Source organism: Mustela putorius, unplaced genomic scaffold (assembly GCF_011764305.1).
Source record: "Mustela putorius furo isolate JIRA1106 unplaced genomic scaffold, ASM1176430v1.1 tig00001419_pilon_pilon_pilon, whole genome shotgun sequence".
Classification (NCBI taxonomy): Eukaryota; Metazoa; Chordata; class Mammalia; order Carnivora; family Mustelidae; genus Mustela; species Mustela putorius.
Genome location: NW_025421736.1, coordinates 614,045 through 627,658, shown reverse-complemented (window position 1 = coordinate 627,658; position 13,614 = coordinate 614,045). Strand labels below are relative to the sequence as shown.

The 13,614-nt window shown below is 49.1% G+C and overlaps 1 protein-coding gene across 1 annotated transcript in view; it reads left to right on the top strand.

Annotated features, from left to right (window-relative positions):
- Positions 1-173: 173 nt before the first annotated feature.
- Positions 174-13,614, top strand: part of MOV10L1 (Mov10 like RISC complex RNA helicase 1) — a 60,693-nt gene continuing 47,252 nt past the window's right edge. Inside the window, exons 1-3 of the mRNA XM_045087596.1 lie at positions 174-328; positions 920-1,104; positions 10,378-10,540. Coding sequence (XP_044943531.1) covers positions 232-328; positions 920-1,104; positions 10,378-10,540 — 445 coding nt within the window. The 5' untranslated portion in view covers positions 174-231. The remainder of the gene's footprint in view (positions 329-919; positions 1,105-10,377; positions 10,541-13,614) is intronic.

Genomic DNA, 13,614 nt, shown 5'->3' with positions numbered 1-13,614 from the left:
TCTCGCCCTCCGGCAGCTCGCCTCGCCCGGCGCGCGCCCACGGCCGCCAACGGCCAACCCCCAGCGGCTAACGGCCGCGGCGCCTGCGGCGAGCTGATTGGCCGAGCTGCGAAGCGGGGTGCGCAGGCGCGGGCGCGCCGGCCCCATTGGCCGAGGGCGGCGGGAAGCGCGCGGCCGCGTGCGGACGCTCCTCCGGCGGCGGCGGGGCGGCGTGTGAGGCGGCGGCCGGCCATGCTGCGACTCGCGACCAAGCTGGTGGCGTTCTTCTGGAGGAGGGCGGACGGCCCGGCCGAGGGCGCGGCGACGCCGGGCGCCGAGCTCGCGGAAGGTGCCTCGCGGGGCGCGGAGGGCGGCCTCGTGCGGGGCGGCGGGCGTGTGCGCGGGCGCGGGGCGGCGGGGATCCGAGCGGCCCGTGCTCCCCGTGGGCGCCGGCGGTCAGGGGGTCTCGCCGAGCTCTGGAGAGCGGAGCGAGTCCGGAGGGAGCGGGGAGCCGCCGCGGGAGCCGTCCGTGCGCCGACCCCGCCCCCGACCCGACCCCGCGCGGCCCCGACCCCGACCCTCCGCGACCCCGCCCCCGCCCCCGCGCGGCCTCGACCCCGACCCTCCGCGACCCCGACCCCGCGCTGCCTCGACCCCGACCCCGCGCGGCCCCGACCCCGGCAGCTCGCGGTAAGGGGCCGGCTCTGCGCTGGACCCGCTTCGGTCACGCACCCCCAGACCGCCGCGTGCGTGGAGCCGGTCTCCGCGTGACCCCCGGGAGCGGGCCCGGAGAGCTGGGCTGCGGCCCCCTGGCCCGGGCACCGGGAGGTCTCGGAGGACAAAGCCCGCCCCGGGGCCCCGGCCGCGCGCTCCCGGACCCCGCCTTCGTCTGCGGGCGGGCGGGCTCCCCGGGTCGTGCAGCGCCGTGTGTGCGTCTCAGGCGATCCGAAGCTGCGGAGCGTGCGGGGAGTGGTGACGAGGTACTGCAGCGACTACGGCATGATCGACGACCTGGTCTACTTCTCCGGCGACGCGGTGGCCAGCAAGGCGCTGCTCGACGTGGGCCAGGAGGTCATCGCGGTCGTGCAAGAGGACCGGGTGTCCCGCGGACTGCGAGCCGTCCGGGTAAGGCTGCGCAGCGCGGCCTTCGGGGAGCCTCGGGGCGTGCGCAGGCCGAGCGCGCGGTGCGGCGCGGTGCGGCGCGCCTGCCCAGGGCGCCCTCGCTTTCTGCCCCGAGACCTCCGGGGCAGTTTGGGCGCGCGACGCCGGCTCCGCAGAAGGAGGTCGCTGAGCAGGAAAGGCGGGTGGCGGAGGAGGCTCAGCGCTTGCAAATCCGCGCAGATGGAGAACCGTTGGAGCCTCTTTTTCTTCGGGCAAACCTGCACCCTTAGCGGGTTGCTTTTCGGGAAGTTTCAATCCTCGAGGCCACAGCATCCCACGGACTCTGCGGCCAGTGACGTCCGCGCGAGGGTCGCAGCCGCGGTTCCAGGAGCACCGGCGACGCCCCCAGGCACCCCGGTCTGCTTCCGTGTGCCACCGGGAGTCCCTGTCTTGTTCTTGGCTTTGTGCGCGGAAGCGCGCGTCTCGCCTGCACGCGCTTGCGAGTAGAAAGAGCTGTGTCCACCCCTGCTTCCAGGGGCCCCGCTCTTAGCCACCAAGAATGGCCTTGGACCATAGCCTCCAGGCGTATTCGATTTAGGAGCCCTGTTCCAGCAGGCCCCACAAAGTCCACGGGGCAGAAAGAGCGGGCCCTTGTAATCCGGTTGGCAGACATAATTAGTGGACTCTATCATCAATTATTTTTACTTAAAAACAGTATTACCGGGACGCCTGCGGGGCGCAGTGGGTGAAGCCTCTGCCTTCGGCTCCCACCATGATCCCCAGGTCCTGGGATCGAGCCCCGCATCGGGCTCTCTGCTCGGCGGGGAGCCTGCTTCCTCCTCTCTCTCTCTCTCTGCCTGCTTGTGATCTCTGCCTGTCAGATAAATAAATAAATAAATATTTGGGGGGAAAAAAGAGTTTTATTGAGACAGGACGCCAGGGTGGCTGGGTCAGTCAAGCATCTGCCTTGGGCTCAGGTCCTCAGGTCAGGATCCCGGGGTCCTCGGGTCTAGTCCTGCTCGGGGCTTCAGGCTCAGCCAGAAGTCTGCTTCTCGCTCGGCCTCTGCCTCTCCCTGCCGACTGTCTGTGTATGTCAAATAAATAAGTAAAACCTTCAGAAAACGTTCTATTGAGATATAATCTACGTACCCACTTGAGGTATACAGTTCAGTGTTTTAATATATTCACAGAGTTATGCAGCTGTCACCACAGTCTGTCATAAGCTGTTAAAAATATAATAAAGAACTTGTTCTTTAGGGAAAATTTTTCTTTGCATAGCTGCTTTTTCAATGTGATCTCACCGTGTCACCCTGCCCAGGCTTCATTCTCCCTCTCCCCATTCTTGACTCTTTGGTCTTTGGGAGGAAAACTACTGGGGTTCAGAATTTCTCTGTGAAATGTCATTTCCACTTCAAAAAACGGTTCATAGGGGCGCCTGGGTGGCTCAGTGGGTGAAGCCTCTGCCTTCAGCTCGGGTCATGATCTCAGGGTCCTGGGATCGAGCCCCGCATCGGGCTCTCTGCTCAGCAGGGAGCCTGCTTCCTCCTCTCTCTCTGCCTGCCTCTCTGCCTACTTGTAATCTCTGTCTGTCAAATAAATAAATAAAATTTCAAAAAAAAATAAAAATAAAAAAGTTTTTTTAACTCTTAATCACCATCACCTATTTCACCCATCCCTGCACCTCTCTCCTCTGGTGACTGTCATTTTGTATAATTACAAATCTGTTTCTCGGTTTATTTTGCCTTCTTTTCCCTCTTTGCTCATTGGTTTTGTTTCTTAAATTCCACGTATGCGTGGAATCATATGGTATTTGCCTTTCTCTACTTCGTGCAGCAGAATATCCTCTGCTTCTATCCGTGTCGTTGCAAATGGCAAGATTCATCTTTTGATGACTGAGTAGTATTGCATTTTGTGTATGGCTATACACTACCTCTTCTTTATTCACTCATCTCTTGGTGGACACGTGGGCTCCTTCCATAATTCAGCTGTTGTAAATAATGCTGCTGTAAAGGTAGGAGATACGTGTACCCTGGAAATTCATGGTTTTGTATTTTGGGGGCAAATACCTTGTGGTGCGATGACCTGATCATAGGGTAGCTCTACTTTCGATTATTTATGTATTTATTTGACAGAGACACAGTGAGAGAGGAAACACAAGCACGGGAAGTGGGAGAGAGAGAAGCAGGCTTCCCTCGGAGCAGGGAGCCCGATGCGGGGCTTGATCCCAGAACCCTGGGATCATGATCTGAGCCGAAGGCAGACATTTAACTGACTAAGCCCCCCAGGTGCCCCAGCTTTTTTTTTTTTTTTTTAAAGATAAGGGTCCAGTTTGTTTGTTTGTTTGTTTGTTTCTTTGTTTCTTTCCCTTTCTTTCTTTCTGGTTTTGTTTATTTATTTGAGAGAGAGCACAAGTAGGGGAAGCAGGAGGGAGAGGGAGAGAGAAGCAGGCTCCCAGCTGAGCAGGGAGCCCCATGGGGGACTTTATCCCAGGACCTGGGATCATGACCTGAGCCAAAGACAGCAGCCCAATGACTGAGCCAGGCAGGTGCCCTCTTTTTAACTTTTGAGGAACCTCCATACTGTTCTCCAGAGGGGCTACAGCAGCTTGCATTCCCACCAGTGCGGGAAGCTCCCCTTTCTCTACATCCTAGCCAGCACCTGTTGTTTCCTGACTTGTTACTTGTGACCATTCTGACCAGCCTGACATTGAGTCTCATCGTGGTTTTGATTCGTGTTTCCCTGATGAGAAGTCCAACATCTTTTCATGTGTCTCTTGGTCGTCTGGATGTCTTCTTGGGAGAAATCTCTGTTCATGTCTTCTGCCCATTTTTAATTGGATTATTTGGTTTGGGGTGTTAAAGGAAATTTTTATATATTTTGGATACTATTTATCAGAGATGTCATTTACAAATAACTTTTTCCATTGAATATGTTGCTTTTTATTTATTTTTTAAGATTTATTTATTTGACAGAGAGAGATCACAAGTAGGCAGAGAGGCAGAGAGAGAGAGAGAGGAGGAAGCAGGCTCCCTACTGAGCAGAGAGCCCGATGCGGGGCTCGATCCCAGGACCCTGAGACCATGACCTGAGCCGAAGGCAGAGGCTTAACCCACTGAGCCACCCAGGTGCCCCTAGTATGTTGCTTTTTAGTTTTGTTGATTATTTCCTTTGCTGAGCACAAGCTTTTTATTTTAATGAAGTCCCAATAGGAGTGGGACTTGACTCAGGAGCCACATCTAGAAAGATGTTATGACTGGTGTCAGAGAAATTACTGCCTGTGCTCCCTTCTGAGATTTTTGTTATTTCAGGCCTCATATTTAGGTCTTTCATCCATTTTGAGTTTACTTTTGCGTGTGGTGTAAGAGTGTAGTCCAGTTTCATGCTTTTACATGTCTCTGTGCAGTTTTCCCAACACCATTTGTTGAAGAGACTGCCTGCTTCCCTCCCATTGGATATTCATCCCTTTGTCGAACATTTACTGACCCTGTAACTGTGGGTTTATTTCTGGGGGTTTTTTATCCTATTCCCTTGATTTTTGTGTCTGTTTTTATGCCTGGACCATAATGTTTTAATTACTGTTGCTTTGTAACTCGAGGTCTGGAGTTGTGATGCTTCCAGTTTTGTTTTTCCTTTTCAGGATTGCTTTGTCCGTTCGAGGTCTTTGTGGCTCCATACGAGTTTCAGGATTGTTTGTTCTAGTTCTGTGAACTGTGCTGTCGGCATTTTGAGAGGGCTTGCATGGAACGTGTAGATTGCTTTGGGTGGTATAGACGTTTGAATAGTATTTTTCCTCTAACCCGTGAGCGTGGAATGTGCTTCCATTTCCTGCAGCGTCCTGAGTGTCTTTCCTCAGGGTTTCAGTGTTTTCAGAGCGCAGGTCTTTCACCTTTTTGGTTAAGTTTATTCCTAAGTATTTTATTGTTTTTGATCCAATTGTAAATGGGATGACTTTCTCAAGTTCACCTTCTGCAGCTTCATTATTAGTGTATACAAATGCGACAGATTTTTCTATATCGATATGTATTCTGTGATTTTACTAAGTTCATTTATCAGTTCCAGTTTTTTGGTGGAGCCTTTCGGGTTTTCTAAACGTATATTGTATCGTGTCATCTGCGTATGCTAACTTCTTGCTTACCAATCTGGATGCTGCTTATTCTGTATGTCGTCTAACTGCTGTGGCTAGGACTTGCAGTACTCCAGCAAATAAAAGTGGGACGAGTGCACATCCTTGTCTTGTTGGGAAATGAGAGCTTTTTAAGGAATATTGTTATATGAAAGTATTGTAGCTGCTTCTCCCGAGATTATGTTTTGACTATTTTTTCAAGTTTTGTTTTATGTAGTTAAATGTGTCTATCTTTTTTCCTTGTGGCTTTTGGCCTCTAAGAATCCTTAGAGAGGCTTGTTCCACTTCTTAGACATATGCAGTCAAGTTTTCTCTGAAAATTGTCTATTGACATTTAAATATTTAGTCTGCCTGAAATTTATATGCTATACAGGCTGAAAGAGGGAACCAGACATTTCTCTCTCAGGAGCTGACCGGTCATCCCACTTTTTTCCTTCTGATCAAGAGTGTCCCTTTATCATACACCAGAACCCCATCTGTATGGGGCCCTGTTGGTCCTCATGCCTGTGTGTCGGCCCTCGCGGCACTGTCTCATCCTTGGGTGGTAGGCGGGTTTCCCTCCTCGACGTGGATAGCATTCTCCCGCTCTCTGATTATTCTGGGTGAACACTGGGGTCATTCTATTGTCCCTCCTATTCAGCTCAGAATCTCTTTGGACAGCACTGAGTTTGTGGAACCGTTTAGGCCGAGCGACCAGTAGATCACGCATTCGCATCTCCTGAGACAACTTCCCCGATTACGTAAGCCTCCTTTATCTTCTTTTGGTAGCTCAATACCTTTATTTAGATTCTACAAATTTTTTATTTCCAAGAACTTTAGTGTTTATATTCCATTATCAATATGACTTTGCTTTGTATTTTTTTTTTAAAGATTTCTTTATTTACTTTAGAGAGAGAACAAGAGCATGAGCAGGAGGTGCAGAGGGAGAGCAGGAATCTCAAGTAGGCTCCATGCCCAGTGTGGAGCCCAGTGGAGGGCTCAACCCTGTGACCCAGAGATTAGACCTGAGCTGAAACCAAGAATCAGATACTCAACTTATGGCACCAACTCTGTGCCCCCTAAATTTTTAAATTAGTATTTTTCTTCATATGTAGGAAAGCTGCTGGGTTTTGTCATATAATTTGGTAGTTGGCAAATTTAGGGAGTTGAACTCCTTTTTAAAAATGGTTGAGATGAGGGGCGTCTGGGTGGCTCACTTGGTTAAGTGGCTGCCTTCTGCTCAGGTCATGATTCTGGGATCCAGGGATCAAGCCCCACATCGGGCTCCCTGCTCAGCAGAGAGCCTGCTTTTCTTCATGCTTACTTGTGCTCTCTTTCTGTCAAATAAATAAATTCTTTTTTTAAAAAATGGTTGAGGGGCGCCTGGGTGGCTCAGTCCGTTAAACTTCTGCCTTTGGCTTATATCCTGATCTCAGGGTCCTGGGATCAGCCCCGCATCGGGCTCTCTGCTCAGCAGGGAGCGTGCTTCCCCCCACCCCCACCCTGGCTCCGTCTGCCTCTGCCTACTTGTGATCTCTCTCTCTCTCTCTGTCAGATAAATAAATTCTCTTTTTAAAAAATGATTTAGATGAGGAGGGCCTGGGGTAAGGTTAAGCATCGGACTCTTGATTTTGGCTCAGGTCCAGATCTCAGGGATTGTGGGATCAGCACCACATCAGGCTCCTTGCTGGGCGTGGAGCCTGCTTGAACTTGTCTTTCTCCCTCTCCCATTCTCACCCAGCCCCATGCGCACGTGCATTCTCTCTCTCTCAAAAAAAAAAAAAAAATGGTTTGGGGCACCTGGAGGGCTCCTTCGATTGAGCGTCCAACTCTTGGTTTTTGGCTCAGGTCATGATCTCAGGGTCATGGGATCAAGCCCCGTGTTGGGCTCTGTGCTCAGCACCGAGTCTTACTTCAGATTCTCTCTCCCTCTCCCTCCTGCTCACTTACTCTTTCTCTTTCACATAAGTAAATAAATAAAATCTTTCAAAAAAAATGTTTGAGGTATACTTTATTCTAGTTAGCAAATGGCAGTTTAATGCTTAATATTATCTTTTTAAATCTTAAAAATAGTACATTTAGGGGCGCCTGGGTGGCTCAGTGGGTTCTGCCTTCGGCTCAGGTCATGATCTCAGGGTCCTGGGATCGAGTCCCGCATGGGGCTCTCTGCTCAGCGGGGAGCCTGCTGCCTCCTCTATCTCTGCCTCTCTGCCTGCTTGTGATCTCTGTCTGTCAAATAAATAAAGAAAATCTTTTTTAAAAAATAGTACATTTAAGTAACATTTTAGAATTGCATCCTTCAAGATGATAGCATCAATCATGTGTTGGCTATTTACATTTAAACGTATTAAAAGTAAATAAAATTTAAGATTGCTCAGCTTCACTAACCACATTTTCAGTGCTAAGTGCAGCTGGTGGCTACCAAATCAGGCCGCACAAACGCAAAATGTCTCTGTCGTTGCAGAAAGTTTTAGAAGGTTGCTCTGGCCTACACTGCTACCGAAAGAAAGAAATCGCGTGTACTCCCGCTGTCCTTTATTTCCTCAGGCTCGGAGCGCTCCTTGGGTTCTGCTCTCAGCTTTTCAGTAGATTCCTGAGTCACTTGAACAGTGTGCTCATACCTTCGCTTGCTTTGCCCACATTAGGTAGTATGTACTGATTTCATGAAGGATGTGGAATTTCCTTATTTTTTACACAGCTTTACTATGGTGAAATATACATAAGATTTACCATTTTAACCATTTTTGGTATACAACCCAGTGACAGGTACATACCCATTATCATCATTTTCCCAATTTTACCATCGCTCCTAAAACAATAATTCAGTTTTACTTTCTATCTCTATGAATTTGACTCTTCTAGGTATCTCACACACATGGAATCATGCAATATTTGTCCTTGCGTATTTGCATTACTGAACTTGGCATAGTATTTTCAAGGTTTATCCATGTAACCTGTATCAGAATTTTATTCCTTTTTATGGCTGAGGAATAGTCCACTGTATGTATAGATTACACTTAGTACCGTCATCTGTTGAACACTTAGGTTGTTTCTACCTTTTGGGTATCGTGAATGATGCTGCTCTGAGCAAGTGTCTTTGAGTCCCCGTTTTCTGTCGGGTATATGCCTTGCAGTGGAATTAAAGAAGTCGTATAGTCATTCTGTGTTTAGCTCTTTGAGGAACCAGCAAACTTTTCCATAGTAGCTGCACCATTTCTGTTCCTTCCAGCAATGCCCAGGGATTCCAGTTTTTCTACATCTTGGCCAACACAAGTTACTTTCTTTTTTCTTTTTTTTTGAGAGTAGCCGTCCTAGTGGATACAGAGTGGTATTTTGCTGTGGGTTTGATTTACCTTCCCTTAATAATCAGTGACGCTGAACATCTTTTCATGTGCTTGGTCATTTATAAACCTTATTTGGAGAAATGCCTATTTAAGTTCTTTGTCCATATTTTCATTGTCTTGTTTATTTTCTTCTTGACTTACAGAAATTCTTTATATATTCTGGGTGTTGATCTTTTATCAGATACGTGATTTACAAGCATTCCTGCTGTGCTGTGGGTTATCTTCTCAGCTTCAGTTGATCGTTTTCTTCGATACAAGGACATTTCAAATTTTGGTGAAGTGGAATTTATCCTTTTTTTTTTTAGTTGACTGTGCTTTGGCTATGACAATGAAAAAGTCATTGATTAATCAAAGATCATGAAGATTTTCACCTTTGCTTGCTTCTAAAAGTTTAATAGTTCTAGCTCTTAGATTTAAGTCTGATCCACCTCGTGTTAATTTTTTAATATGGTGTTGGGTAAGGGTTCGCCTTCATTCATTTGCACGTTGGTGTCATTTTCTCAGCACGATTTTTTTTAAAGATTTATTTAGTTATTTGACAGAGAGAGATCACAAGGAGGCAGAGAGGCAGGCAGAGAGAGAGAGAGGCAGAAGGAGCCTCCCTGCTGAGGAGAGAGCCCGGCTCGGGGGGCTCCATCCCCGGACCTGGGATCATGACCTGCATGACCTGAGCCGAAGGCAGAGGCTCTACCCCACTGAGCCACCCTGCGATCAGCACCATTATTCGAGAGGACCGCACAGTGGGGTACCTTTTCTCCTTTGAGTGGTCTCCGTGCCCTTGTGAAGGTCACTGGCGCACACTCTTTACCATCGGTCTTGAGTTTGTCTTTATGGCGCTACACGCTCTTGATTGCTGAGGCTTCACAGAACTTTGTTCTCCCTTTTCAAGGTTGTTTTTGCTGTTCAGGGTCCCTTGAGAGTCCATGTGAACTTTAGAATACCATTGAAAATGTTCCTGGGATTTCGAGAGGGTTACATCGAATCTGTACATCCCATGGGATAGTATTGGTACCTTCCTATTAGGTCTCCTAGTCCATGAATGCTTTGTCCGTCTGTGTCTTTTTTTAACTTCTCTCAGCCACATTTTGTAGCTTTTAGTGTATGTATTTCATCTTTTTGCTTAACTTTATTCCTAAGTGTTTTATTATTTTCTGACGATATTGTAAATGGAATTGTTTTCCAGATTTCTGGTTTGGGCTCGTTCATTGTGAGTGCACATATAGGAGAGGGATTTTTCTATATTGATCTTGTATTCTACAGGTTTGCTGAATTTATTAGCTGAAATTTAAAAAATTAATAGATTTTTATGGAATATTTAGCAGTTTCTACATATAAAATCATACCACTACAAACAAATATTTTAACTTTTTCGTTCTAGTTTAAGTGCCTTTTACTTCTTTTTCTTGTCCAGTTTCTCTGGTTAGGGCCTGAATACTTTTTTTGAACAGATGTAGCAAAGTTTCCTTGCCTGGTTCCTTATCCTAATGGAAAACCTTTCAATTTTTCTGTCATTAAATGTGAGGTTAGGCGTGGGTTTTTCTTATGTGGGCTTAATCATGTTGAAATCTCCTTCAATTCTTGGTTGGAGCGTTCTCTCATGAAAGGGGGTTGTTTTGTCAAATGTTTTCTCTGCGTCAGCTGAGAATTTCGTGTATTTTTTTCCCTTTGTTTTACCAATGTGTGGTGTATTATACTGATCACTTTTCACGTGTGAAACTTCTTTGTATTCTGGATAAACTGGCCTTGATTGCACTGTGTAACCCTATTAATGCACTCTCATGTTTGGAATACCTGTCTTCATGAGAGATACTTTCCTGTAGCCTGCGGTTTGAGCAGCAGGTTGTCTTACAGGTGGAGGCCGTCTCTGATAAGTGGGAAGGCGACAGCAAGAGCCAGGGCGGGGGCCTGTCGCCATCCGGCCCCCACGTGCTGATCGGCTGTGTGACTTCGCTGATGGAGGGCGCGGGCTACATCAGTCAGACCACATACTTCTCTCTGGAGAGTGTTTGCGAAGGTATGTCAGATGGGTTTCTGCTCACTTTTGAGATGAAATTTTCTCTGTTTGTTTTTTTTTTTTAATTTTATGAATTAGCTTTGAGATAGTTACACACAGGAAAGTGTCAAATTTGAGCGTGCTTTGTTTATGGAGCGGTTTTCAGATGACAATGCCTTCGTCGGGAGCCGGCTCCCAGCGGCATAGGTAGTGTAGGTTGCTGTGATTTGTTTTGTGCCGTTTGTTGAATGGAGTCACTAATTTCTGGGTAATTGTTCCTTTCAAGTAAGTATCATTACTAATCTAAGTCAACGGCGTCATAGATGTACAAGGCACCTTCTGTTTTTACAGTACTTCGGATGTTTTAAAATAGGACTTGGAGATGGCTTTGTCCTTCCCACAGTGTATATCCGTTTTTAATTGCATTTATTTTTAACTATCAGATTTTGTTTTTACGTGTAAGTTTGTAATTTGTTAATGCCATTCGTGAGTTCAGCAACAGTTGAGTGTGTACTGCTGTCTACAGCGATGGGTGGGGAGTAACCCAGTAGGGGAGCGAGATGAGGAAGACCTTAGACCTTTCTCCCAAGGAGAAACAGACCAGTACATGCCTTGGAATTGGGCGAGATTGGAAAACTGCATGGGCAGGGTGGTTTCCGAGCTGAATTCCAGCTGCTGACCCTGCCAGCCACACGCTGAGAGAGGGAGAGCCACAGTTCTCTCCCACCTCAGCTGCCCGGGAGCCCAGTGCAGGAGGTAGATGAGCTCAGCCCCCTGGCCACTTGCTGTTCTACTTTTCTTAGGTGTAAAAGCTGGGATTCTGACCTTGGTTGCTAACCCTGGAAGCTTCCAAAATGAAATTGACAGATGGCTGGGGGTTTTAAATCTCTGTTCTGCCAGAAAACTCTCAATTCTGGCAAAACCGATCCTACAGTTTCTCAGCTTCAGAGGGAATTGCTAGGTCCCTGTAACTATGTGACAGGAGGCCACTCCCAGACGGGGACACAGTTCATGCCGCAGATACTGTTGGAAGGTGCTGGAGTAGTTGACCATGAGGACTGGTACCTGAAGCACGGGTCGAGGCATTTTATTAAGATTTTCTGAAGTCTTCTTGAGCTGAGAAAATCAGGCCCACAGAGACAAACAGCTGACGGCCTGACCTCCACAGCAAAAGAACATCCTTGGAAGAGAAATCACAATGTGAAAAAAGATCATGGGCGTCCAAAATAAAGGTCATGGGCCTTTTCTGGAAAAGGCCAGATGGTAAAGCTTGTGGGTCACGTGGTCTCTTGCAGCTCCTTGCCTCGAGGTCGATGGCAGCATGAACACAGGCCCGTAGGCAGCACCAGAGCAGAAAGGTGCAGTGGGTTTCTGTCAAACTATTTGCACAAACAGGTGGCGGGATTCCGGTGCACATCCCTGATCAGAAAGTGGGAGGAGGAAGAATTGGGCTAGACGTTTCGTTTACTTAAGGGAGAGTCCGGATACACCGGTGCTTTTTGGCATTCGTTCAGCAAATATTGGAAGGGCTTACACTGGGCCTGGCACAGTTTCGTAGAATGTGCTCTGATGGAAGGGAGAAGACAGGACGCGGTTTTCTGCTCTGCAGGAACTGGTGAGTGGTAGGGCAGGAGGTGGGCGGCTTAGGATTCCTCTGGGGCTCGTAAGGCCCAGCGTCCCTGTGTGCAGAGCGGACCAAGGGCTCTGTGAGGAGGGGCCAGGTGAAGCTCAGGTTGGGTTCGGACCCTTCCAAAGACCTCGAGAGTCTGCAGCTGTGCGCAGCGTGCGTGGGAGTTGAGCAAGTCTGGCTGCCTCAGGAAGGGGTGTCACTGGGGACAGGTGTGAGCCTGTGAGTACTGAAGGGTGTGATGGTGGGAGGGAAGGTGTCAGGATCTCAGAGTCCCCTCAGTCTCAGACTGTAAAGGCGGTGGTGGACCTCAGCCCAGTTCTGTGGATGACTCTTCAGACCTCAGCCTACAGATAACTCTCATGGGAATTCTTTTTCTGTGTGCATACTGTCCCCGCTGAGCCAGCCAGGGGCCCTCCTCCTGTTCCTGAGAGTCCTTAACGTGGGGGAAGAGCACAAGCTGTTTTACACATGAATACCCAGTTACTCCTTAACCCTTTGGCCCAAGGCTGTTAAAATGGAATTGGGCATTCAGCCTCAAGCAGGCTTTCTTGTGCTCCGCTGTGACCTTGGAGGCTGCCCGTTCCATTTTGGTGACTGCCCTGTGAATTGTGGAATGTGCTCAGCAGCATCTCTGAGCTCTGACCACTAGATGCCAGTGACTGCCATCCTGGCCCCCAGTTTTGAGAAACTCGAATGTCTGTGGATGTGGCTGGGAAACAGAATGACTCTGGGTAGAAGTCACCTAAGAGCAGGGTTTAGAGTCCCAACTGTGCGACAGACCCACTTCTTTCCTCTTTTTTCTCAGAGCAAGCAGTGGGTAGCCCTGTGACATCTGCGTATCCACGTAACCGGCGTGACCCGAGCTCCCCGCCCAGGTCACGAGTCAGGTTATTTTTTTCTTGTCAAATTAAACTGGTTGATGGACCCATTTGTGTAGTAAAGAACACGTGCCCCGGGTCCTTCCTCTGAGCCCTTTCACCAGGCCCAGGAACCGGTGCCACACACAGGACAGGGTGCCATGCCGTGCGTGGGGGTGTGCCTTAGTGACCAGTGCGCCTCTTCAGGCCCTGCTCTTCATCTGCCTGCGTCCCTGAGGACCCGAGATTTTCTCTCTGAGAACCCCAACCCAGCAGCTGGTCCCTCCTTCCCGGGTTGGAGCCCAGCCCTCCGAACACCCTCTCCTGCGGCCGGAGCTCTGCAGCCTCTGGTGCCCTTCTGTATCCTTCCCGTTCTGTCTGCCCGGTAGGGACCGCCCAGCCTTGCCCTCTGGCTTTGGGTTGGGATTAGCCTAAGGAGAGCCCCCAGCGACCGGCAGAAGGCAGGGGAGAGAGGTCAGGATCACACCCCCACCCGTGTTCTGACGGCGGCTCTCTCCTCTCCCGTGGCCGGAGTCATAGCCGGGGTGATCCCGTCACTTAGTGTCCACACTGGTACACACTGAGAAGTGGGAAGGGGTGTGAAAAGG